The 24837-nt window shown below is 47.3% G+C and overlaps 2 protein-coding genes across 2 annotated transcripts in view; one reads left to right on the forward strand and one right to left on the reverse strand.

Annotated features, from left to right (window-relative positions):
- The window catches only part of LOC119387109 (protein CWC15 homolog), a 184757-nt gene that overhangs the window by 36657 nt on the left and 123263 nt on the right, over positions 1–24837 (forward strand). The window lies entirely within an intron of this gene.
- Positions 11317–13973, reverse strand: LOC119387107 (uncharacterized). Its single transcript, XM_037654416.2, has 2 exons — positions 13579–13973; positions 11317–11865 (listed from the first exon to the last, which is right to left on the reverse strand). The coding sequence occupies exons 1-2, from the start codon at positions 13945–13947 to the stop codon at positions 11446–11448; spliced, it is 789 nt and encodes a 262-aa protein (XP_037510344.1). The 5' UTR covers positions 13948–13973; the 3' UTR covers positions 11317–11445.

Consider the following 24837-nt stretch of genomic DNA (forward strand, 5'->3'; position numbering starts at 1 on the left):
CGCAAGCGATAGTTTGTTCTTTGCGGGACCCACTCGGTCATATAACGGACACGCTGGCTGTCACTGCCTCTGTTGGGAACAAAGGCTGAGATGGTCGATATTTCCACTAACGGCGTGCCTTATAGTCATATCGTGGTTTTGGCACATTAAACCCGAGAAATTGTTATTAAAAGTGCACCTTGTACCCAATGCATCGGCCGTCTTTGACTTCAGGCTAGCACGAGTCGATAACACAAAGAAAAAAGAAGGAAAGAAAAGAAACCTTCAGGTAGGTCCGTCCTTCGAGCGGCCCTTTCTCGGCGTATAGGGGCGAACGGCAACACTTAGTGACTAACAAAGTTTCTTCTCATATAAAATTCGGGTACCAGCAGAGAAGCTTGCTTTCCTTCGTTGGCTGTTTAAAGGTCACCGTTCGCTGATTTCTCTCCTCTAGCTAGCACTGCTGATAGAGTTTGAGCCGAACTCCTCCACGGCTGCGTTAGCTGAAGGAAAAAACAAAAAAAAATCAAAGCTCAGGAATTCTCATGGCTTCCTTTGAAAATCAGGCCTCTTTCAGACACCCTAGGTTCAGTTTTTTTTTTCTTCGACTAATTAAATGACGAAGACGTTGGCTCGTTCTCCGAAGTTTCCTTCGTATTAGGACCTCTTTTCTGCCACACACTCTTGCCTGAGCTCTTCAGCTCTGAAAGCGTATATATTTACTTAACTGTTTCGCCCGCCTTCGAGAATGCGGAGATCGCGTGTTCTAGCGCAAACAAGTCACAGGGTACGTTCGTTGCACCGCGCTAACCAGCTCTTTGAAAGGCACGTGCCTCTCAAAGAGCGTCTGTAGCACGTCTCTGTAACACGTGACCTCTGTGGTGTCTCAAAGTTTAAACGCAGCTGTGGAACTCGCTTCTCTTCGTTGGGTGTCACTTACATACGAGCGGTGTCCCCAACGAGGGTTGAAGGAATATAGTTCCGTTGGAAAACACGTCGCTTCCTTCTATTTCATATCCTGCCTTCAACCTCTCATTACAGTCATTGTTTATGTGAAGGTTTATGTCATTGTCTATAGGATAGCATTGATGACAATGATGCCCACACGACGAGGGATTGGCGAGAAGCGGGAAGTACACTTAAAAATATAAATTGAGAATCGATTAGTGACAAATTAGATCTTCGGTGCCTTTTTGTTAATTTTTCAGCCTGAATGTTCCTGTCTTTCTTTTTTTTATTTTTCGTGGAAATGTGCTGAAGCTTTTTTTTTTTTTTTTCGTTGTTATTGCGTACAGTCTACGATGAGCTTTTTAGGGCGTTCTCATATCATCAGAGCGTAGTGTACGCAGCTATCGCATGCTGTGCTACAGAAAACGCCATGTGAGAAAGGAAATCTCGTAAAATGTACTAATTGGCTATTTAGTTGGTAATTACAGCATATGGCAACGCACACTGTTTGAAAGGACGACACGAAACAAGGAGGACACAATGACAGAAGGCGCGACTGACACGGCACACAAGATGATAATAAATATTATTGCAGGAGTTTAACGTCCCAAAACCACGATCGGATTACGAGGGACGCCGTAGTGGAGGGCTCCGGAAATTTCGACCACCTGAGGTTCCTTAACGTGCACCTAAATCTACGTACACGGGCCTCAAGCATATTCGCCTCCATCGAAAATGCGGCCGCCGCGGCCGGGATTCGATCCCGCGACCTTCGGTGCGGGATCGAATATATGCTACAGTGAGAAAAGATAAAGAACGGATGGCGAATGAGAACCTTGACGTCTGCGAATGACGACCAGCGCGGCCCAAGTTGGAATCCTCACGAATCACGGCTAGCTTTCTTTTTTTACGTGTTGAGACTGGCACCGGAGGACATCAAAACGCCAACTAAAGTGAGTTTGCAATAGCTTTCGTCAGTTAAAGAAAACGATAATTTAGTTCTAAATGTTACCGTTGGTGTCGCCAGAGTTTTAGACGCATCTTTGTGCGCATTCCCTTCGGCAGTTCTTTCTGGCGTAGAAGAGCCGTCATAATGGTTTGTATTGCAAGTTCGCCATATACACACACACACACACACAAAAAGAAAACTAAATATATGACGACAAGCCACGAGGCTTTTTTTCAACTGAAAATTTCTTACAAAAAGAGCTCACGTATACATGTAAGATGAAGGAGAGAAAGACTATACAAAAGACGCTGATCGATTCACTGCCATGAACGTGGTTGCAGTCCTTGTTTTTATAATACCTGTATCGTGTACTTTAACACATGGTCGTCTTTTGATAGTAAAGGCTGCGCATTGCAACGTGATGATTTAGTATGTGTGAGCACAACGTCTATTCCGCTTAGAAAAAGGAGATTAGTTATCTAGAGGTCGCGCATGAGGAATATTTGAGTGTTAGGAATAGCTTGGTGTGAGGCGTCTTTTTTATAATCCTTCTTTTCTTGAGTTTACCTATATATGTAAGCGTCTCCTGTAACACATTTTCAGATGAAGCAAGCGCTTGTGGCTTGTCGTTTTGGCGTCCTTGCGGAAACTTTCCATTGCCTATTCATTACGGATTCGTGCAAATAAAATTTGCCCAATTATAGCCGTCACTCGATCGAATTCTGAACAACATAAATAATTAAAGAAGCAAGGAGGCTGGAGGCGAGATGGGGGGGATGCAGAAACAGAGACGGAATCGGTGACCTTTCGAGCGAACGAGGGAAGCCGAACAAACGGCGACCGAGAATCGAGCTGATTTGCCTCGAAGCACGTACACGCACGCCTTGTCGAGCGCGTCAGCGGCAGACGTAAGTAAAGACGCCCGCGAAATGAGACGAAGTTGGCGCGCACGGAAAATGATCGCGCTCTCTCCCGCCCGAGTAAGATGTAGCAGAAAAGGACCAAGTCCGCCGTTGAGATCGATTTCGCCATCGCGCATGAGTGATATACCTCTGGAGGTACTGGAGGTGACTGCTACAGATTCCCCCTAAAAGGGGGCGTTACAATGCAGTTCCTCAGGACCTGAATAAAGATCTGTCTGTCTATCTATCTATCTATCTATCTATCTATCTATCTATCTATCTATCTATCTATCTATCTATCTATCTATCTATCTATCTATCTATCTGTCTGTCTGTCTGTCTATCTATCTATCTATCTATCTATCTATCTATCTATCTATCTATCTATCTATCTATCTATCTATCTATCTATCTATCTATCTATCTATCTATCTATCTGTCTGTCTGTCTGTCTATCTATCTATCTATCTATCTATCTATCTATCTATCTATCTATCTATCTATCTATCTATCTATCTATCTATCTATCTATCTATCTATCTGTCTGTCTGTCTGTCTGTCTGTCTGTCTGTCTGTCTGTCTGTCTGTCTGTCTGTCTGTCTGTCTGTCTGTCTGTCTGTCTGTCTGTCTGTCTGTCGCCTCCGTGAAAATGCAACTCCTGCGACAACGCTCTGTGTGAGTTCTTCTTGAATCTATTGCGTTTCGGTTTTAGTACGTATGACTTTTTCGCAGATGGAAGAATCGAGCACCACGCGACCTCTTGTGCGGCCCGCGCAGGTGTGTGAGTGATTGGCGAGACGCCCGCTATAGTTCCCTCGCTATTTTCTGAAGGACAAGTGGTGTGGATTCTTCGTTTGACGACGAAATAAATGGATGACTTTCGAATGTATTTGAAGTTGAAGAACGTTTACATTCGTGTTTCTTTTCTTTTTTATTTAACGTTTTCATGCGCTAGATCTCGGGAAAACGCAAGAGGATCCTGGCACCCTGTGTAGCACAGAACATCGTACGATGTGCGATTGGACAAATTTGCGGCTGAGGCAATGCTATAATTTCTTTGTGCTGCTGCGGGGAAAAAAATTGCAAATTATCAACAGAAAACGTTACAGCAACGTTTCCTCCAGGCGTTTGGAAGCCGGTTTGTGGTGTGCGCGAGCGTCCGATCGCATTTAGTAGCTGGCGCTGTACAAGCCTTGCAATATATTTATGTCTACATGACTTTCATCTCCGCTGCGTTTGATGTTAAGCTCGTTCGTTCACTCTTGTACTTTGCGCACATGTGCGAGACATTTTGTGACGCATTTATTATTATTTTCTACCACGCCTTATTCTGAACAAGCAAGAAGCAAGAAATCCTCCGCTACAGTGCATGGTATAACGTGGCTATCTCTGTGTGTGTGTGTGTGTGTGTGTGTGTGTGTGTGTGTGTGTGTGTGTGTGTGTGTGTGTGTGTGTGTGTGTGTGTTGTGTGTGTGTGTGTGTGTGTGTGTGGTGTGTGTGTGTGTGTGTGTGTGTGTGTGTGTGTGTGTGTGTGTGGTGTGTGTGTGTGTGTGTGTGTGTGTGTGTGTGTGTGTGTGTGTGTGTGGTGTGTGTGTGTGTGTGTGTGTGTGGTGTGTGTGGGTGTGTGTGTGTGTGTGTGTGTGTGTGTGTGTGTGTGTGGGTGTGTGTGTGTGTGTGGTGTGTGTGTGTGTTGTGTGGTGTGTGTGTGTGTGTGTGTGTGTGTGTGTGTGGTGTGTGGTGTGTGTGTGTGTGTGTGGTGTGTGTGGGTGTGTGTGTGTGTGTGTGTGTGTGGTGTGTGTGTGTGTGTGTGTGTGTGGGTGTGTGTGTGTGTGGTGTGTGTGTGTGGTGTGTGTGTGGTGGTGTGTGTGTGTGTGTGTGGTGTGTGTGTGTGTGTGTGTGTGGTGTGTGTGTGTGTGTGTGGTGTGTGGTGTGTGTGTGTGTGTGTTGTGTGGTGGGCGCGCCACATAAACTGTCGTACGCTCTATCATCACGGTTACGTAAAAAATTGGTACGCAGTCTTGTTTCGCTGTGGCGTAGACCGCTGCCGTTACTGTAACCAAGAATATTCTCTGCAAAATCTGCCGGAAGCAAATGTGCCGCAGATGCGGAGCAGCCGATGTGTAGGCCATTGCGCAGACAACGTGTCCTCTACGCATGTTGCGTAGCACTTCATATAGCTTTCCCGCTTTTTTGTTTCAGTAGTTCCTGTCTTCGTGACTAGCATTCAAGCCTGATTCCACTTCGAGAAATGCATTATCCGTGAAACTCGGGGCCCCGACCACGAATATACGTCGAAATGATGCGTTGCCTACGCGGGGAACGGTGGAAAGAACGTCGCGCAAATGTGGCGCGCATGCGTTGAAAACGGCAGCATAAGGGCTGACGTACAGCTCCCGAATTTCTCGGCGCTCAAAAAGTCGTTCCTTGCGACCTTATGAGACGCCCCAAAGCCATGTTTCTCCAAATTAGGAGAGAATACGTGCATAGAAAAGCACGCGTCGACAACAACAAAAAACAAAAGAGAAAACTAGAACGACATCAACGCCTTCGCTATGTGCGAAATGGATCAGCGATTCGTGGGGGGGCTTCCGCGTACGGGATTCTCGGTGCGCTCCATAACTGAAACGCTGTTGAGCCCCCTGTCGCGTTACAAGCAAGAATACGCAGAAAATGCCGGCCTCTTTTGCGAGGGAAGCAAATGCGTTTCCTGCCGGCGGTTGTAGACAGCTGCAATGGCCGTGGCTCTGACTGCGTATACTGTTGGGCTGGTCTCCTGTATACCTTGGAACTCGCGAGAGGAATTGCTAAGATTGCTCACGCATAATAATGGGGCTTTCGCGCTCTTCGTAGCGTGTCGCCTTGGGGGGCACCAGTTGGGTTCACCCACCACCCCTCTCCTTTCGTCTATACCTAACCCGACTTCCCCCACTACGGACGTATGCCACAGGCTCATACATTTTTATTAGAATTTATTCATTTAATCATCACATAAAATTCTCGCTGTTTTATTACGTATATCTTATTGTTATGAATCATCACGCAAAATTCTCGCTGTTTCAATACGGGTACTTTATCGTTATGAGAGCTTGACAATGCCATGAATATGGTTTCGCAATAACTTTACGCAAGATGGTCTTGCTCGCACAAGAAAACTGAATCAAACTTATATATGCCATACGCTTTGCCTCGGAATCGCATTGTGCTATACGGCGTCGTCGACAACAACGAATCAAGAAGGGGAACGATAGCGTTCACGACAGCGACAGCTGCCAGCACAGAAAATCATGCACGCTTTGAGGAAGGCTCTTTTGAGATGGAAGAAAAACAGCGAACGTGCCAAATTTCATAACAGCGCCATTGTATGCGTGGTGTAGCCAAAGGGAGAAATGGAAATCGGCGATTAAACATAACAAGACATCTCGGCTTTCATATGGAGCATTGTACAAAACTATCCGGCTCTTGGATTTCGTGTTCAGCCTTTATTTCTATCTTTGCGGTCGCAGTGCCCTTTTCCTTTGACTGTAATTATTGCTTATACCGGTGTCACACAGTCACCTTTGATCGCTATCGGGCCTGATCCGGATAGAATGTGTTTGATCGTGATTTACGCAAGATGCGGAAGGGAGCCATTTATTGTTCGAAAATCCGATTCCGATCTGGCTTAATCGCGATCAGCAGTGCGTCGTGTGACACTGGTATTACAAGACGAATTTTCGTCAAGCCATGCGTCTGCTGCAATCCGCTATCCGGAAAAAAATGTATAGTGATCTGTATGCATAGCCGCTTTTCTTACCAATAATTTATTCTCCGCTTTATTTTATCCCTCTATGCTCCCGCAAGACATACGGATACACACAGCTAAGTAACAATGTAGAATTTGAGTAAAAGTGCCTACTCCAGCATTCAATACTGAGCAGACAATGCTATGACGTGTGCAGGCCGATTTGTAACTTATAGGAACAGTGGGAACCAACGCATCTCTTAAGGCGTTCGGGCTCCGGATTGGCTAACGCAGGGTGCAGCTTGATCACTAACGCCATACTGATGTGAGGCATCGCGCGGGCGCACAAACGAATGGTACAAAAAAGTGGTCCAATAGGCCACAAGTGGGGCGCAGATTAATTTGGGGAAACAATTTTTGTAAGAGAAATAACGAGAACCAAACGACCGTATGGTACATCGCGATACCTAACGGCGGCACAATGTGTTTGGTTGTTCATCGCTGCGTATTCCAACAGCACCTTGGAGCCATCGGTTTGATTAAACGCGCGACATCAGTACATTAAGGGTAAAGAAACGGCTTCACTCCATAACGTAGCCGTTGTTCTATTCGGCTCCACACGTCGTTAAGAACAACTTGAGACTTTCGAAATAACTCGTGCTTCTAATGCAGTCTCTGGTATCAGGAATGCGTACGTTTGTAATGGGCATAAGCTATTCGACACGTCGTTTTTTAAACAAACTCTCAATGATATACGAGAAACATTGTAAACACGAAAAAATTCTGTCTAGCATAGCAGGAGGTAAAACTAGGTCATTATTTCGCACTCCCTAGAATTATATTAAATATTGCACGCCATGGGAGAGTACTCTTTACATTTCATTTATCGTTGTCACCACCAAAACACGACGATTTTACCACACAGCAAAACAAACAAAAAAAAAAGATGTTTCGAATTCTGTAACTCTATAACCGTTATTGTGAAGCGCAAGTCGACAATCACGTCAGCAGAAACAAAGTGGAGGATGTATCGACAGCCTCCAGATGCGCCAGCTCACTCCCAACTTCATTTAAGCATCCACGGGTGTTGCTAGAAAAGTGCAGCGCGTAGTGCCCTCAGTACAGGGAACTTGACGCCGCACTCGCCGCTGTGATCGTCGTAGTCCAGGTCGAACACGGCGAGACCAGTTGGCGAGCTCCGTTGTAAAGCCCACGCTTCCTGGTCCCAACGAGGACATCCAGCCCCGATCGCCGTCCCAGGCCACGAAACACTCGCTCACGTTGTCGTGCCAGCTTCCCCAGGGCTGCTTGCAGATCTCGCGGTACGGCACAGTGCGAACGAACGTGGCCGGCGATCCGACGTCGTGGAGGCTACTGTTCTTGAGCTGGAACTTCAGGCCACCGAAAGAGACGCCGATGACGTAGCGTGGTGGTGGCGGATCGCTCTTGCACTGTAGCCACGTTGGTCAACGTGTAATCAGCAGAGCCGTCTTCCATAGAGGACAGCAAAGTTCTCGAGAGCTGGTAGATGAACTCTAGCGACGATCCCTCGTGGATGCTTCGGCGAGGGTGCGGGCATGTGGCGAAAGACGGCCGCGGATTCCTGCCACCGTAGCCCTGCGACGGCGGCGAGATGGCCATCATGTCCTTGGTGTTGGCGTAGATCTCGGTATGGTAGTAGCGCACCTGCTGTCGAAGATCACGCGGCAGCACCACAGCCACAGACACGTCCCGGACGGCCATGATGAGGTCGTGAACGCGAAAGGCGTGTTTCAGCAGTTCCACGTCCTCTAGATAGATGGCCAGCCCGCCAGCACCCAGCCGTTTCACTTCTCCCGTGAGATCGGCCGCGAAGCGCGCGGTGTTTTGTAAGGCCGCGTCCAAGTGGTGGATGAGCACCCGATGGCCACCCAGCGTCACGTACAGGTGGTTCGCTGGGAAGAACTCGTGTCCCAGAACTTGAAGGAACAGCTTCAAGTTCTTGCTGACCATCACACGACCCTGCGCGCTCACGTCGACGCAGCAGAAGGCGACGTCTGTGCACAGCTGCACGGGAAAATCGTACACCGAGAATCCGGGAGATCGGATGGCGCTTCGATCATCGTAGAAGCAGAACAGCAGAGGCGATGATTGGCGGGTCTTGCGTTCCACCGTGGTGTTTGGCTTTGCCTCGCCGCTCGTGATACGTCCAAGCCCGTTGGTCCTTCTGGTGGGGTGCACTGGAGTTACGGTCGCGGAACTCAACACATTCGTTGTTGACGGCAAATCCGGTTTAAGAGCTTTGGACACTGATGCAGGTATCTCTGTGGTTGCGCGCAGGACAGTCGTCCTGGTGGATGGACGCGAAAGCGACACGGCATGATGAAAACAGACTCGTAGTATCAGTCTCGAAACCAACCTTGTTCTGGCGCATGTCCTTGCTTTGGTTCCATCTCAGTTTTGTTGCCAATGTAAACGTTGGAATAGGACGGCCCACTGTCGTCATCCTCGCCTTGGACAAAGACGAGAGCATCCTTTTCGAGTGCAGTGGTGCTGTTATATTTATCAACGGCATCTTCATCCAGAGTAACAGTCAATGGTTGCTGCCCCAGTCCTACGAGGAGACGAGGATGCGCCGATTGCCTTCCTTGCAGCGTTACTTTTTGTACCGCGCTTTCGAGCGAATGTGGTCCAGCTTGTCTGCCGACAGCGACGCCGAGTGCTTGGGGCGGACGTAGAGGTGACGCGACTCTTCCTGTGGAGGCGTGGGACGGCTTCTAGGTGGCTTCGCGGGAACCGCGTTGACCGCAACTGAAGTGAGCTCGTCCGCTACGTCATCCTTCGAGGCAAGCATAACGAACGTCAGAGCTCCGACAACTCCGAACACACTCAGGAAAAACAGCGCCACAAGCGCAACGCCGGCATTTTCCTTCCTGAATCCTTTCGACAGAACGTTACTCTGAGTATAAATATTTCGGATAAAAACGAGCGACGATTCTCCGCTCATCTCGAAACGAGGCGACGAGAGAACAGCAGGCTAGTAAAGGTGTGTTCCGAAACGCCAAGTGCTTGAGAAAAGATAAAGAGCCTCGCGAGAACAGCACGCTGCACGAGCGCACGCTTTGCACCTTGTTTCGTTTTCGTTCTTGTAGGACACATACCCACTGCGACGAATTTACCAAGATTCAAGTGGTATTTGGAAAGACGTTGACATACTACTCAAATCTGCACAAATCTTCCGGGTGAAATCAATGCAGAATAACTTACAAAACTCGTCTACGCGGAGCGTTGCACCTCATGCGTTTTCTTGCTTTATTGATTCCGTCGCGTTACAGCGTTCCCAAAGCGCTCAGAAGTATGGTGTGGTATCCTCCTCACAGAGCGTATAGCCTTTTTTCTTCCAAAACACCATTGTTCCACGCTGCTCCGCGTATCGGCAAGATGAGCCATCGCTGCTGAGCACAGTCTCTCAAGAGGAAGTTGTGGGCATTGGATTTAGGGGCTTAGACCTCCTGCGATTGGAGCTTGCAAAGTACTTTCGCTCCGTACACAACGCTAGCCATGCTTTATCTCTATGTCATGAACAGGCCCATGCCACAGCGAGAAATGTTATGGCTATAGTGTGGTGTCCTGGTAGCGGAGAAAATCAGGGGGCGGCCGGACCAGGTTTTCCTTCCGTTCGTCTCGCAAGTCATTCATGCAAAATGGACTTCCAGTCAGTCAGTCAGTCAGTCAGTCAGTCAGTCAGTCAGTCAGTCAGTCAGTCAGTCAGTCAGTCAGTCAATCAATCAATCAATCAATCAATCAATCAATCAATCAATCAATCAATCAATCAATCAATCAATCAATCAATCAATCAATCAATCAATCTTGTCGTGGTTTCGCGCTTATAGCACAAAGGTGAATGAGTCAGATAGCCATGCAATTCAAATGTGCCTATTTTCTTTGGAAGTTTATTCGTTGCTTGACTGATCCGTCAGGGTAAGTGTGAGCCAGTGATGTAGTTCGTCATCATCGCCAGTTTCTAAACATTCATACTGGCATTTGACATATTCACAAGAAATCACTCGCAAGTGGCTGTAATGATGAATTTCGTTATCGCATCTTATATGGGGTGCTTTAGCTCGAGGCGCAGACAAGGAAATTGGGCAGGACAGCGACTACACTAGCCAAACTCGCCATCATATTGCCTTTGGGGGAAATTAAACAATGACATGTGAGCAAGCTGTCGTGGATCTTCGCTTTTCTTGCTCAAGCTGTACAGCTAGCTTATTCTCGAAAGCAGAGTATCTGAAGCCCTCCAAGATGACTATCAGTAATTTCACGTCTACGGACGCCTGTCCTGTTGTATTGCCGGTCACCTCCTTCGTTGCCTAAATTTTTCTGTGTCAGTTCATTTGGTAAAGAGGTCAGAAAATTAAGTAGAAATAGTTGTGATTTGAAATTAATATTATATTTCTAATATGCATATATAAATCAGTAAACAAGCACAGTGTACAACGGACCACTTAGTAAGTTATTATAGACGCACAACGTAGTAATCTCTGGCACAATTTCGATATTTAATATTGACACAGGAGGTTTTACGTCGCCTAGCGGAAAACTGTTGTATCGGAAATGTAGTATTGGAGGAATATTTGATCCCCTGAATAAGCGAACACGTAGGTCTAAATACCAGGCAATCTTTCCTTCCTGACCCACCGGAATGCAATCGTTACCGCATATAGACGAATCGGCGACTTAGCTACACTCAACAGCCGAACATCATGACTGCTAAGTGGCAACGAAAGAATGGTGTGGTTCTGGAAACAAAGTAACAATAACAAGTCTCTTCGCAAACGATGATACTTTGTTTGTCGATTTCACACAAGGCGAAGTCATGCATACGGAAGCTTCAGGGGGTCTTCCCCTCGTTCATGCGTGAGCCGGGCAGAAAAAAAGTTATGAATACACCACGGGCAACACGCCTACCCGTCAGGCGCTACCCGCAAGATAGGGATGCGGGTAGACGATGTCTTGCCGCCATGGCGCTCGCTCCTTCGGGTAAACACGCGCAGTTCTGGAGCGTTGTTGAACACGATGGGCCCGGCTGTCTCGAGAGCCAGATAATCACCGACCGTGCTACGTCCTTCTCGCTTCATCTTCTTGAAGGGCAGATTACGCTTCATGGGCAAGTCTTCGTTCTCCTCCAGCGGCCTTGGTCCCAGGGTGGCGTTCCTGCCCTTCCTGTCCAGGGGCCAGACGACCTCGGGTGACTCCCTCATCGCCTTGTGCTTCGGTGACGTGTGGACGGGGTTCGCCCAGGTCGTCGGTGAGCCCGGCGTGTTGTCCGTCATCCAGCTGAGCTCTTCTTCAAAGTCACCGTTCAGAGTCCGGAGATGGCGGCCCTGCGTCGAGTGCGAACGTACGCAAAAAAAAAAAATCACAGTTTCGCCGCAATGCGAAGCAATGAATGCGATAGCAATAGCTTGGAATGTTATACGAGGTAAGGCTAGCAGCTAATTCTTTTGGATCCCATCTCGCGTAACGAAACATTGGTATAAGGGAATATGACCGCTCCAGGGAGCGAAGCTGCTTTCGTGTCGTATGTCGTCTCAACGCGAAGTAAGCGGTCAGAGCAAAACACGTACAAAGCTATAGGAGCCGTCCACTGATGTCTGTCGAAAGAGCGCGTGCCGGCGCTCGCGACCGCGCTCTCATGATCAAAGTTCGCGGTTGCTGCTCGAGAGATGCAGCAACCCCCCCCAACAGACAGACACACTAGAGTTGCTGTATATAGCTCCTATAGCATATACAGTAACTCTAACACACACTTCCCACCGGTGCCCCTTCATGCTCCTTCGGTAGATAAAAGACGGCCGGGGCGTGTCCTCTCTGCTTGAGGGGCCATTGACGGCAGGCCTCGCACGAGGGGCTATGTAATCGCATGCACCTTTCGTGCGACGGAGATGGCCGGGTCGTTTCATCTGTGGTTCAACCGTCTTCGTCCCCAGCGCTCGCGTGCTTTTGCTCGCGCGTCAGGCCCGTAGCTAGGGGGGGGGGGGGGCTAGGGGCTCGCCCCCCCTTCCCGAAATTTTGTTGAAGAACGTGTTTTTACGAAAAATAAATAATAAAAATAGGTGTTTTTCTCAAATAGTCAAGGTTTTCAGCAAGTGCCCCCCCCCCCCCGAAAAAAAATTCCTGGCCACGGGCCTGTCACGCGTAGAACATTCGATGTGCGGGGTAATGTTATCGACTTGAACTTTATACGGAACATGACGGCGACGTCAAAAACCCGCCGAGAGTGTCCGTATAATTCTTATCGCAATAAAATATATCAGTCAAGTTAACAGAAAAGCGGCGGTTTCCAATCACCTCGCACTTCTCGAGCATCGCGTCCACGCAGCGACAAACTGCGGTATACGCATTGCCGCAAGTACAGCCCAACCCAAGTTCTGGTAAAGTCACTGTTACTTTGCAGGAAAATTTGCGCTAAACTAGAAAAGGACAACACAAAGATCTGTTTAAGTGTTCCTTCTTTGTGTTGTCCTTTTCTAGTTTAGCGCAAATTTTCCTGCATAGTATGAACCAACTAGCCCCTCAAGACGTCCTGATCACTGTTACTTCTAACAGAAAACTTTCAAACCGAACCACTTCGCGCACTAAGCTTATTATCTCTCTCTTTTTGCTATTTTTATCTCTTCTTTGTTTTCTTATTCTTTTAACCTTACTTGCTTCCTTGTTTTTGTGTGTTTCATTCAATATCAATTTCATATTGTTCGTATAGCGGCTCAAACGTAGTCTATCTTTCCTTGTTTTGATATATAAAACAACAACAACTACAATACTGCCACCACCACCACCACTGTTAAGTGCACCCTGTTAAGGGCACCACACCAAATGATATCTGGTTCATCTGGGATTTTCTTTTGTTTTTCTGTTTCTATTAAAGGGTTCGTGCCATTATTTTCGACATACTGTCTTTAAATGACAGCGTCTCTTAAATGACATCTACAGAACAGGGCGTAGAAAAATGTCGTAATATCGTACGAGCCATTCCCCTTATGGTCGAGCGAAAGTTCTTTGAGGGTGTCGTGCCTGACCAGAAGGGGCGCACGTACCTCGTGCGCAGGGTCCCGGACCGGAGGCGTGATGTCGTCGTCCAAATCCAGAATTCCCTCTACGAGCCGGCCTTGGCGGGCCTCAACAATCGGATTGGTGACGCCCAGATAGACAACCAGTGGAAGCATCAGGGGCAGAAGCATCACGAACAGGGACAGCGAACCGGTGACCATGGATTGGTGCAGACCGGTCACCGTTTTCCCGTCCTCCTGCTCCTCAACCGACTTGTCCTCGCCCAGCGTCCGCTTCTCCGGTCCCTGGAACTCCTGGGCAAAGTATGCGTCGCGCACAGAGCCCACCGCCTTGGCCGGGGGAAGCACGGGACACGGGTAGTCGTCCTCATTCAGCGCAACCCAGGGCTCGGCCATGACCTCGTTCTTGTTCTTACTCGCCTGAGCACCACGACCTCAAAGGCTCACTTCCTCCGTTTCTTCTTGATTATGAGAATGATGACGATCGCTTCAACAATGGTACAGACCCACTCCAAGGAATATACCTCCTCGTTAAAGTTAACATTATTATTATTATTATTATTATTATTATTATTATTATTATTATTATTATTATTATTATTATTATTATTATTATTATTATTATTATTATTATTATTATTATTATTATTACACGCTTATAAGTACCTCCCAGCAGCAAAAATGGGGTTTAAGCGGGCGCTGGAAGAACTAGCGACAAAATTATTTGAATTTATATATTTTTACGTGTTCCGTGCCAAAACCAAGATATGATTATGAAGGTCGCTGTAGCAGGGGGATCCGGATTATGGCGAAAGAAGCAATACTAGGAGGGATACTACCAGGTTACGAGTCTTTTAGATACAGGTTATCCTCGCGTTGCAGTGGCCACTGTCGCTGAACGTTTAAAGAAGTGCGTTTTGCTAAGTCCGAGCATGTTAGCAGAAAGGAATAGTAACAAGCGTTTCGTAGGTATTCCTTACATTCATTGGGTATCTCACAGGCTAAAGAAAGTGGGAGGTAGATACGGCGTTAATGTTTTTACGGCTGCGAATAATCTAGATATGTGCCTCCGTGCAGAGAAACAATGAGCGGACAATGGATAAGAAGCGGACTGATATTTGTTTCGTAAAACATACCGACAAGTTTACTGATTGCCATGCGGGTGTGGTGTATAAGATTCCATTCAGCTGCGGCCGCTTCTACGTAGGACAGACGGGCCGCTGTATTAACCGGATATTAATGGAACATAAGAGATCGTTAACCGGAGGCTCACCATGTAATCTTTCTTTACATTGTCGATAGTGTAAATGCCCCCCGAAATTCGATTAATGTGCAGTTTTATACAGGTACAGGAATGAAGAAACGCGTCCAATAGTTGAGGCCTGGTATATCGATAATTTGTGGCAGCGCATGCGTGAGTGAACCGTCGATTAACTTGCATAAAGAAGAAATCAAATGCCTGAATAGTTATCTCACACGCAGACCACCACGCATGCAGGATTGATATGGGTATCATATCGTGCATATGCATGCGCAGATAAGTTTTTGTGTCCACGTTCTTTTCCGCCGCCGTGCGCCTATCCAGTTGTTAGTCGGCATTTGTGGTGTCTTGACTTCGCTCTCGTGTCCGTGTTTGCGAGCCCTGTATCTTTAACGTGAGTGCCTACCAACAGCTCAGCTCTCTGTTATTCTATGAAGGAGTGTCACGTTTTCCCCCTAGTCTTGGCAGGCCAACCTCCTCTGACGCAGCCCCTCCCGCTCTCCAGGGGCACCCGTGCGCGGTGACTCTTGGGTAAAATTACGCTCCCGCAGCGCTCGCAGCAGACACCACTAAAGCGAGTCGACCAATAGTATAGCTCGCCTATCACGTGTCTACGGTCAGTTTCTCCCTCAAATGTTTTGTTTTTGTTACTAATCTTCAAGATCGTCACGTGACGCTCCCACCTAGTCTTTTTCCTTTCTCTGTGCTTCAGATCAATCTTCATCACCTCAGCTTCCTTTACGTGCACCAAAATCTAAGCACGCTAGCGTTTTTGCATTTGGCCCTCATCTGAATGTGCGCGCCATGACTGATAAATTAATCGAACCCACGGCCTCGTGCTTAGCAGCAAGGCACATTAAACGATAAGCGACCACGGCGGGTGGCACTTTTTCTTCAGCGGTTTTCTCTTTCTCAACGTTTGTGTGTGCGTGTTCCGAGCTGGAAACTTCCAATCCAAGATACCTTTTTCAGAAACATACGGCAAAAAGACAAGCTATAGCAAACAAAACAGCTCAGAAGACAGAGCGCCATAAAAACATGAACAAAGACATCAGTGCTGTATTTGTCCTTTTTCTGGCGCTCTGTCTTTCGCGTTGTTTTGTTTTTCCGGTATGTCGCGCCACCTCACCCAAGCATCCACTTCAGCCAAGAGACAAATATGACCCAACGATTAAAAGAAAATTTATATGTAACGCTATACGAGGCCTCTTGCACGCCAAGTTCTACACTTCAATTTACGCGAAGCTATATTATTATTAAGACAAGAAATTGTACCTGGACAGGTGACATAATGGGAAGGACAAATAACCGACGTTCAGTTAGGGTGACGGAATGGATACCAAGAGATGGGAAACGTAGTCGAGCACGGCCGAGGTTTAGATGGGGCGAGGAAATTAAGAAATTTGCGGGCATAAAGTCGAATCGGCTCGCGCAGGACAGGGCAAATTGGAGATCGTCTGGAGACGCCTTCATCCCGCATGACACGAAAATATAGGCTGACGATGATCACGATATTATAGCGACTCTATCGGTACCTAGCAAAATTTGATATTGCTCGAGATGGTGCATAGCTTCCGGGAAAATTAAAGCGCGAGAAATAGACGTTCACATAGATCGAGAAGCACAGGAAAGGCACGAACTCTCACATACCTTTACTTCAGGCTTCGCCAGCAAATATATGCAGAGAAATACATGCGCAGTAAGACCAGTTGTGTTACCGCGCACGTCCGTATGCTGTAAGACAAACTGTCTTACTGCGCAAGTTTGTTTCTTCGTATATGTTTAATAATACCTGGGTTTTTACGAGTTTTAACCACGGTATGGTTACGAGGCACGCCGTAGTGGAGGGCTCCGGAAATTTCGGCCACCTGCTGTTCTTTACCGTTCACTGACATCGCGCAGTGCACGGTCGTCTAGCATTACGCCTCCATCGAAATGTGACCGCCGCGACCGGGGTCGAGACCGCGACATTCGGGTGACCAGCCGAGCACCGTAACCACTGTATACCACCGGGGTGGACCTCTGTATATGTTTTCTGGCGAAGTAAGAAATAATGGCAGATGAAAGCTGGCGCTCGTCCCGTGCTTCTCGACCTATATGGGAACGTCTAGTTTTGTGCACTTTGATTTTCCCATGATTTATGATCTATCTGTAGCGAGGGCGTCATTTCGATCAGAGGGACAAGGTCACTTTTCCCGTTTCGATACTTTTAGCTGGCAAACCACACAGAGAACACACACACTCTCGACAGAGGAACCTTATCGATCCTCTGCGAAGGAAACGGTGTAACTCTCCGCATACCAGACATCGAAAAAAATTTTTTTTTTTCATTTATGTTCTAGCCCGAACAAACGTAGATTCACTCAGACTACGTTTCGAAATGAACCCTTGAAAAGTTTATCTCGTGTATCGTTCGTCATCTCTCCTGCAGTTGCACTAATGGTGTTAGGCACGCATGCTCATTTCTTCTATGTATGGCGGTTAGCAACATTGGGCAAGTGCCCTAGTAATCGTTGTGGCGTTGAACTTGTTAGTTTTTTTATTTACTTTATCGGAAAGATAACTCGGAAGCGAGGAATAAAGCCAGCCCGCTCGATACCCATGGCTCTCAATAGGAGAGTCCAATGTTTGCAATTTTTTTTGTCTCTAGAAATTCAATGGACCCTACGTACGCAAATTAAACACTACGAAAGTTTGCCTAAACATTACGCCACTCCAGCTCTAGTGTCAGCATTTCTGAACGGTCATTTTACGAATGCATTATCAATGCGTCACTGTGTGAACGTTTTTTTTTTTAATACAGATATTTCAAAAATTACCCGGAACATATAACGCAATCATTACTCTTCAACTTAACTGCTTAAAGCAGCGGGTTACTTGCGCGTGAGATCGAACCACGCAATCAGGTGGGTTGCAAAATTTAAAGAAATAGTTTTTTAATCTAATTTTTTGTGGTACTTATTGCAATTTACGAATTGCAGCCGGTGATTTCACAAGGCGTGTTAGTCGCGATGCTGCTCAGCGTTGCGTGGCTAATAAATGGAGGCTGCCCTGGCAAATTTATTATATTGCGACCCTTTAAATTCATCTAAGAAAGAAAACATGCACATTATTTCATCAATTTGAGTAGAATTACAAATTCGTTGGATGAAGGCAGCGTTCATTTCACAGTTGGCGGCGTAGCCTCCCGGTGTGTAAGACACCCGACACAGTTAATGAAATACTTCGAAAAGTCCCTGAATAGTCGTCATAAGCAGCGAGGCCGGTAAATTTACTTTCACCCTTATGCAGCAGCAGCTCCAGCAGCAGCGCACCAAGCAAATCGAATCAGGAAAGCGCCCGAGTTTCTTCTCGATTACCCCTACCTCTTCGCACCTCATGTCCCTTTCCTTTAGGACACCCTTACTTTCCTTTTGTTTTTGTTTTTTTATCGTCTTTTACGTTACTCTGTCCCAGATAATGGGACAGAGTAAATGTACTGGTGAGCACCGGAGCCGCGGACAAACCAGGAGCAGCGGAAATTTGAGATTGCAGAAAGAACGTCCGGAAATAGACCACTTCCGGAGAAAACGGTAGGCGGACACACAAGGGTGCCCTATAACGAAACAACAACGATAACATGGGAGTCAAGCCGGCCAGAACGAAGGCTTGAGCGAATGAAACAACAACAACGTATTACTTGCAGTAAGGTAGGACTGTTGTACAATGGTCCCCATCAAACGGACAAGGCGTTTCCTGAAAACTCGGATAACGGGGCGAGGCTTTCACGCAGACCATTCGCGTCCCATCCAGCCAAGGCGTCGCAAAGAGGACGGAGGTGCTTATCGCATCCACACTTCCGTAACTCGTTGCAATGGAAAACTAGCTCTTCAAGCTTGGTGCCACTCCTTAGCGTTTTGGAAGTGTTCCCGAGTGTATATACTTCGTTTCATACATCAGGTGTAACGCTACGAAAACTATGCAAGAAGTTCGGTTAGCAAGATGTTCGAGTACGCGCGTCTCGCGCTCGACTTTCGTCGTCGTAAACGCTCGTGCGTGCCGAGCACGAGCCCGCGCGTGATGCCTCACGACGGGCTGCAAATGAAAGAGCAAAGCGCGAGAACAAGGAGACGCTAAGCGATAACGGGGTTTGTTTATATCTGAGGCACAAAACATTTTCATTTGTTACTCAGCCTAAAGACGAAAAGAAATCGTGTGACGGATGCTAAAATCATTGAACTATTTCTTAGTGCACACGCATCTACTGCAACAAGTCTCTCTAGCCGCCACAGCGTTGCACCTGATCTACGAAACGAAGTATAGTTTCTGAAGAGATGGCGCTTTGTATATAGAGCAAACTACAGCTCTCGTGGTACGATCTAAAGGCTAACCATTTTCACGTCAATGATGGTTTATCCTTTGTGAGTGCATACCCTTCGAGGCGCACTTTAAAAATCCACGGCTGGTCAATGTTAGATGGAAGCTCCCACATCGTTATCTCTATAACAGCTTGTAGTGCCGCTTGTGGTCGGCAAATTTGAAGTGTGTTTTCGGTAGTTACACAGATGACTCATGCCGATGGACAACGCGCGGAAGGCGTTTCTTTCTTCTACACAAGCCTCCGGCAAGACCAGTCATGAACATCTGGGCGCCAGCTCTCCGCGACGTTCCTGGCAACGAGATGGCCAACCTCGTGGCTCGAGATTTGACCGAACGAGCTGACGCCTAGGAAGCCGAGTCCGAGCGCAATTCATCTTCTAATCACTTACCATGACATCACGCATTATAATCTAAACCGCAGAACATACCGTCCTGCACACTAGTCACTACCTAGAGGGCAGGAGAGATTACTCCGAGCTCTATAGGCTAGCACATTTCCTCACCCAATCCAGAAGTCACCTCATAACCACAACACAATTCACTCCTCATTGCCGCTTTTCCAGAGAACATGGGTCCCTTCAATATATGGTAGGAGGCTGCAGAAAATCGCCATTAAAACCACCCAACCCTTACCACACCAACGAGATTTGGGAAACAGCCTTCGCGCGCTCCAACATCGAGGATCAACGAAGGCTGGTCGCGTTGTCCCAGGACGTTGCCCGAGCTCAAGGCATCCCGGACTAAGGGCGCCCCTCCGAATCTGCCTTCTAAAGAAAGACATTTATTCTCTCTTCACACGGTCTCGCTTTCAATTCACCTAAAAAAAAGGTCTTTCACCATAGTACATGAGTTCAACACAGTTTCTATCACACACCAGAAAAAAAAAAACGCGAAAAAAGTCGAAAAACTTTACCGTCCGTCCACCACATTGCGCAGACCGGCAGTGAAAAGCTCGGCGAGCGTCTAATCAGCACCGCGCTGCGGAACCTCTTAACGCGCGATGCCTGGTGGCCCTATGCAACCGCAGCAATCTTCCCCTCCATTCCCGCTGTTCACAGCGCGCGCGGGCAAACACGAGACGACAACAAAAAACGTAACGTTCGACGAAGTTTCATCGTTGCGTGAAAAGGCGCGACCTCGGTCGGACCGATGTGTGCCCACGCGTTAATTAACCACCGAACTCTCTTTCTCTTTGTATTTTTGCCGCCGAACACGAAACGCCGCACGCATAACACGTGCACAAGCGAGACAGGCCGCGTATACCTCTTGATTCCGAGTTTGCCGTGTGCTTGAATAAGCGCGTTATGGAAGTTCTGCGGACTGATGCAACGTCCCTCTCCATCTCTCCCTCCCTCTTCTCTCTTTCTCTCTTTCTCTCGTGGAGTTCACGAGTGACCTTTCTGTATGTCGCATGCCTTTACACGCAGTTCGCTCGTGCTAAATTAAATTACAAGGGCACCGCCGCGATACCGGATCCAGTCCCCCGCTGTTGCTCTCCGGTGACTGCATGGTTGCATCCAGTTTGTTTGGGCGCGTCGTCATTGGTAGCCATACTTAGAGTTACTGTATATGCTACCTTTAGGAAGCAGAATTGCGCATCTGTTTCCAAACGCCGCTAGCAACCATGCATTGCGGACAAGCTGACGCTCGGGCCAATTTTAACACGACAGTGTTTTATGCCGGGGTCCACCAAGCACATCCGTTACGGATATGACGTTGATAAAATGGACGCCAACGGGTAAGAAAGAAAAAAACTAAGAGAAAGATCCGCCGCTGGGAATCGAACCCACGACGTTGCGGCCGCGACAGTAAGCGCCCGACGCTAAAACAACAAAGCTACCTTGGCAGATGATGGTCACTTCACGAACGCGCCTTATATCTTTCACACATTCTATCTCTCACGGTGCTGTCTGCCGGTTTGCGGTGTGGGTAGGCGGGGCGGTGCCGCCGTCAGTGATAGGCGAAGAGAAGTAATGCGTCACGATCGACACTTACTAGCGCTTACTCCGAGATTGCGCGTGATATCGGAGGTCATGGTTAAAGCGTCGCGATACCAGCGAGGGACACTGGCCGCACAGGCGTCGCCGAGGCACCCTAGACGCAGTTACGTTCTCTGCCTTTCGCTTCGTGTTAGCGTGCGCCGGCTCATCGGACTAGCGCAGCTTCCACATGCACCAATGGGATTTCTCCGCCGCCGACTACTTTGATTGCGAGAGCACCGACTAACAAAACTGCCGCAATCTGCGTTGTAGAAAGGACACGATTTCGACGGGCGAATGTCGTGCCTTGGTGGAGCGAAGCAGAGGCCAGCGGGACGCACGCGTTTGCGGCTCAAGCTACGAACCTCTACGAACTAAGCGTCAACATGGGTGCATTCTAGCCAAACGGTGCTATAGCTGCCAAACACGAATTGACATTGTACAAGCGCTGATATATCACTACACAATAAGCACTACTTCTGTGAAGACACGTTTCACTTTCGTGTTTTACTGATTCCTATGACGGAGGGATCAGCCATGTTTTTTTTTGTATTTTTCGACGACGCCGCTCAGCGAACTGAATTAACACTTTGACAGCCAATGTTTATCGCCGGTATTCGACACACCAGACATGTTAATCGGCGACACGGTAGGCATGTCGCCTGCAAAAACGGAGTGCGACTTCACCGCATAGCTGTGGTTGCTAGCCAGACCCATGCGCAACTCTGCTACCTAAAGGTAGCATATACAGTAACTCTAGCCATACTAACGAGAATGCGCCACCTGACTCGCACTCTCGCAACTTAACCTTATTTTTTTCATTTTCGACCTCTGTGCTGGAAAAACAAAAGTAGTTTACAATTCCCTGTCTACCCACCTCAGCGCATATATATACTGTTGGGAATCGATCAAAGAAAAATACAAACATGCCAAAAAAGCAAAAAATGTGAGTAAACTATACTCTTCGTATAGTGCATATACTTTCGCCTCTCTCTTTTTTTTTCCCCGGTTTTTGAAAGCCTCGAAACGAGTGTACATACTTACAGAGGGTAAGAAAGGTTTCGCCTGTTTTTCTGTTTTCGATGCATTGATATATCGCCAGCTGCCCCCCTTGTGAACGTACACTTATTTTTCTGCTGGGCGTTGTTTTGTTTTCTGATTGAAACAGCCGTCGTTCTGGTTCTATTGCTTGGGCCTTGTTTACGCCCCCTATTTTCTAGTGCGTTTCACAAATGCTGTTTTCGCGAGAAGAATCGTGAAAATCAATCACGTCACGGTGTTCTTGAAATCACTGCCCTTTTTTTTCGTTCCTGCGCGTTTTTCTTGCCTACCAGTTATCCTTTCGTGGTGCAGTTGAACCTCGTTATAACGATCGCAGATATAGCAAATTATCGGTTACAGCGAACTAAATACAAACGTTGGTTTATCAGGCTCGATTTCAGTTACACCTATTCTTTTTATAACGAAACAGAAAACGTGACAACCCCCGCGATATCAGCTGTAACGACGAAATAGTTGGCTTGCGCGAGGCTGAAAACTCGAAAGCAGCATAAAATATTAGCCAGAATGATTCTTGAAAAACAAGTCATTACCACACCTATTTTTAATCAGTTGAAAAACTTGCGGAAATTTAGATCACACAGCGCAAAAAAAAAGAGTCTTTGACTGTTTGCGCCACCGTACGAAAAGAACAGAAAACTTTTGACGCTCATGCGACGACACAGGGTGGCGTCTTGAGTATCACCGCGTTTATAGTGGGTTTAAAGTCTAAAATAATGCGCTTTTGGATTTTTGTGCGAGCCAGATTGCAGATTTATTAGAGCTGATATTTATATCTGCTGTTACAGCGAATATCGGATATAACGAACCCATTTGTGGTCCCGATGCTACTTCGTTATAACGAGGTTCGATTGTATAAAAGTAAGCCCTTTACTACCGCAGGTGCATAACTCACTTGTAAAGTTTAACTTCACAATCTTTTTTTTTTTACAATATGGTCAGTACAATAAAGAACTAGTGGAATGCACCAAAGTAGAAAAGTATATACATACTCTTCTCCGTCGCAGCCCTTGCTGCCACCGAACGACAAAACAAGGGGGCCACTTAGTCTCCCAGCAAAAATCTCGGAGCCAGACAGCGAGTGGTTAGAGCCGAGATTCCTCTCCTGTTCCTGCTTATTACAAGAAGACAACGACGTGATGGCGGTCCCGCGTTATTTGCCACAGCAAACAGGAATAACGGCTCGGCAGCCGAATTGTTCCACTTGCGATAGACACGACATATCGGTGCGGGCGCGTGCGACCTACGGGCGAAAAAGCAGGCTGGGAGAAAGCAATTTGGAGAGACGCAAGCGAGCAGTCAGCGTGCTCAAGATATTGCCAGGCCTTTCTGTTTGCCCCTCGAGCGACCGACGAGACCGTGAACCGGGACTTGATACTACCAGACATTAAAAGGTACACGGAGGCATGCAGTAGCGAGAGGAAACAGTTGAACACGGCTAGGAGATTGTCGTCCAGAAGAGAGAGAGAAGATGAATCGGAGAGAAGAAAAGGAAGTTGCGAAAAACCAAGCACGCGTATAGGCCTGTTTGCCGAGCGCAGCTCGCTTCTCTGCTCACATAAACGTATCACTGTGTGACGGCATCGTATCCCGGCGGCATGTACGAACCGTGCACGGTCATTCCTCTTGACCGTTGGTCACTCGCTCGCTCCTCGGCGTCCCCCTAGGCACGTGGGATGTTGCCGGCACTACGTGAGAAAACTCGGCTATCAATGGTGCGCCTCTGCCATGACGTCTCGGATGTAGCGAGAACTTTCTGACTTTCTCCTCCCCTATTACTTCGCTGGTTTGTTCATGTTGCTTTCTTTTCGTTTGTTTCGTACTGTGGTTGCAGGAGCATTGCCCACGCTCGAGAATGCCCCTTACATCCCCCCCCCCTCCCCCAGACGTCAATCAGTAAAATTCAGGTTGCATCAGCACGTTATCAGGGTTTTGGGGCGGCATTGTTTCTTTCACTAGCGCCACGTGTTGCAAGCAGCGATCGACATTTAACGTGGACACGGACACAGCGCGATTAACTGAATCATCGCTAATTATTGTGACCGTCGGCGGCCATATTGATTTGCGCTTTTTCCTCCGAGATGCCCTCGTCAGTCGGATTTGGCATGTTAATAGGCCTATAGTATACGTTAATTGAATAGGCAGGTAAATAATGATCTCTTTAATTAGTACAAGAAGCCCCCTTGCTGCCTAGAGCTTTGGGGACTCCTGTATATTACGTTGCAGGGTAACATTTTTATGAGTGAATTGTTCGTTTGTTTGTTTTGCCTTCTGTTCTATGGCACGGGCCAAGAATATGTAGTTGAAGCTTAAAATCTTATTCGAATCTTCTTCTTCTTCTTCTTCTTCTTCTTCTTCTTCTTCTTCTTCTTCTTAATTGTTACTTTTGCAGTGTAAGTTCGTGAGAAGCGGTCTATGCAACTTCTATTATGAACGCTGTCTTTTTGGCGGCCGTGTCCGTGATGCATAGTGATCAAATATTATTGATTCTGCGTGATATAGCCAATGTGAATGTGTATCAATATACGTGGATATAAAGTAAAATTAATAGTTATACGTATATTAAGCTGCTGATTAACATTATTATTTCTGTTTGTAACCGAATTAAAAATGAACTCACATAATCAG

This window comes from Rhipicephalus sanguineus, chromosome 3, assembly GCF_013339695.2.
Source record: "Rhipicephalus sanguineus isolate Rsan-2018 chromosome 3, BIME_Rsan_1.4, whole genome shotgun sequence".
Classification (NCBI taxonomy): domain Eukaryota; kingdom Metazoa; phylum Arthropoda; class Arachnida; order Ixodida; family Ixodidae; genus Rhipicephalus; species Rhipicephalus sanguineus.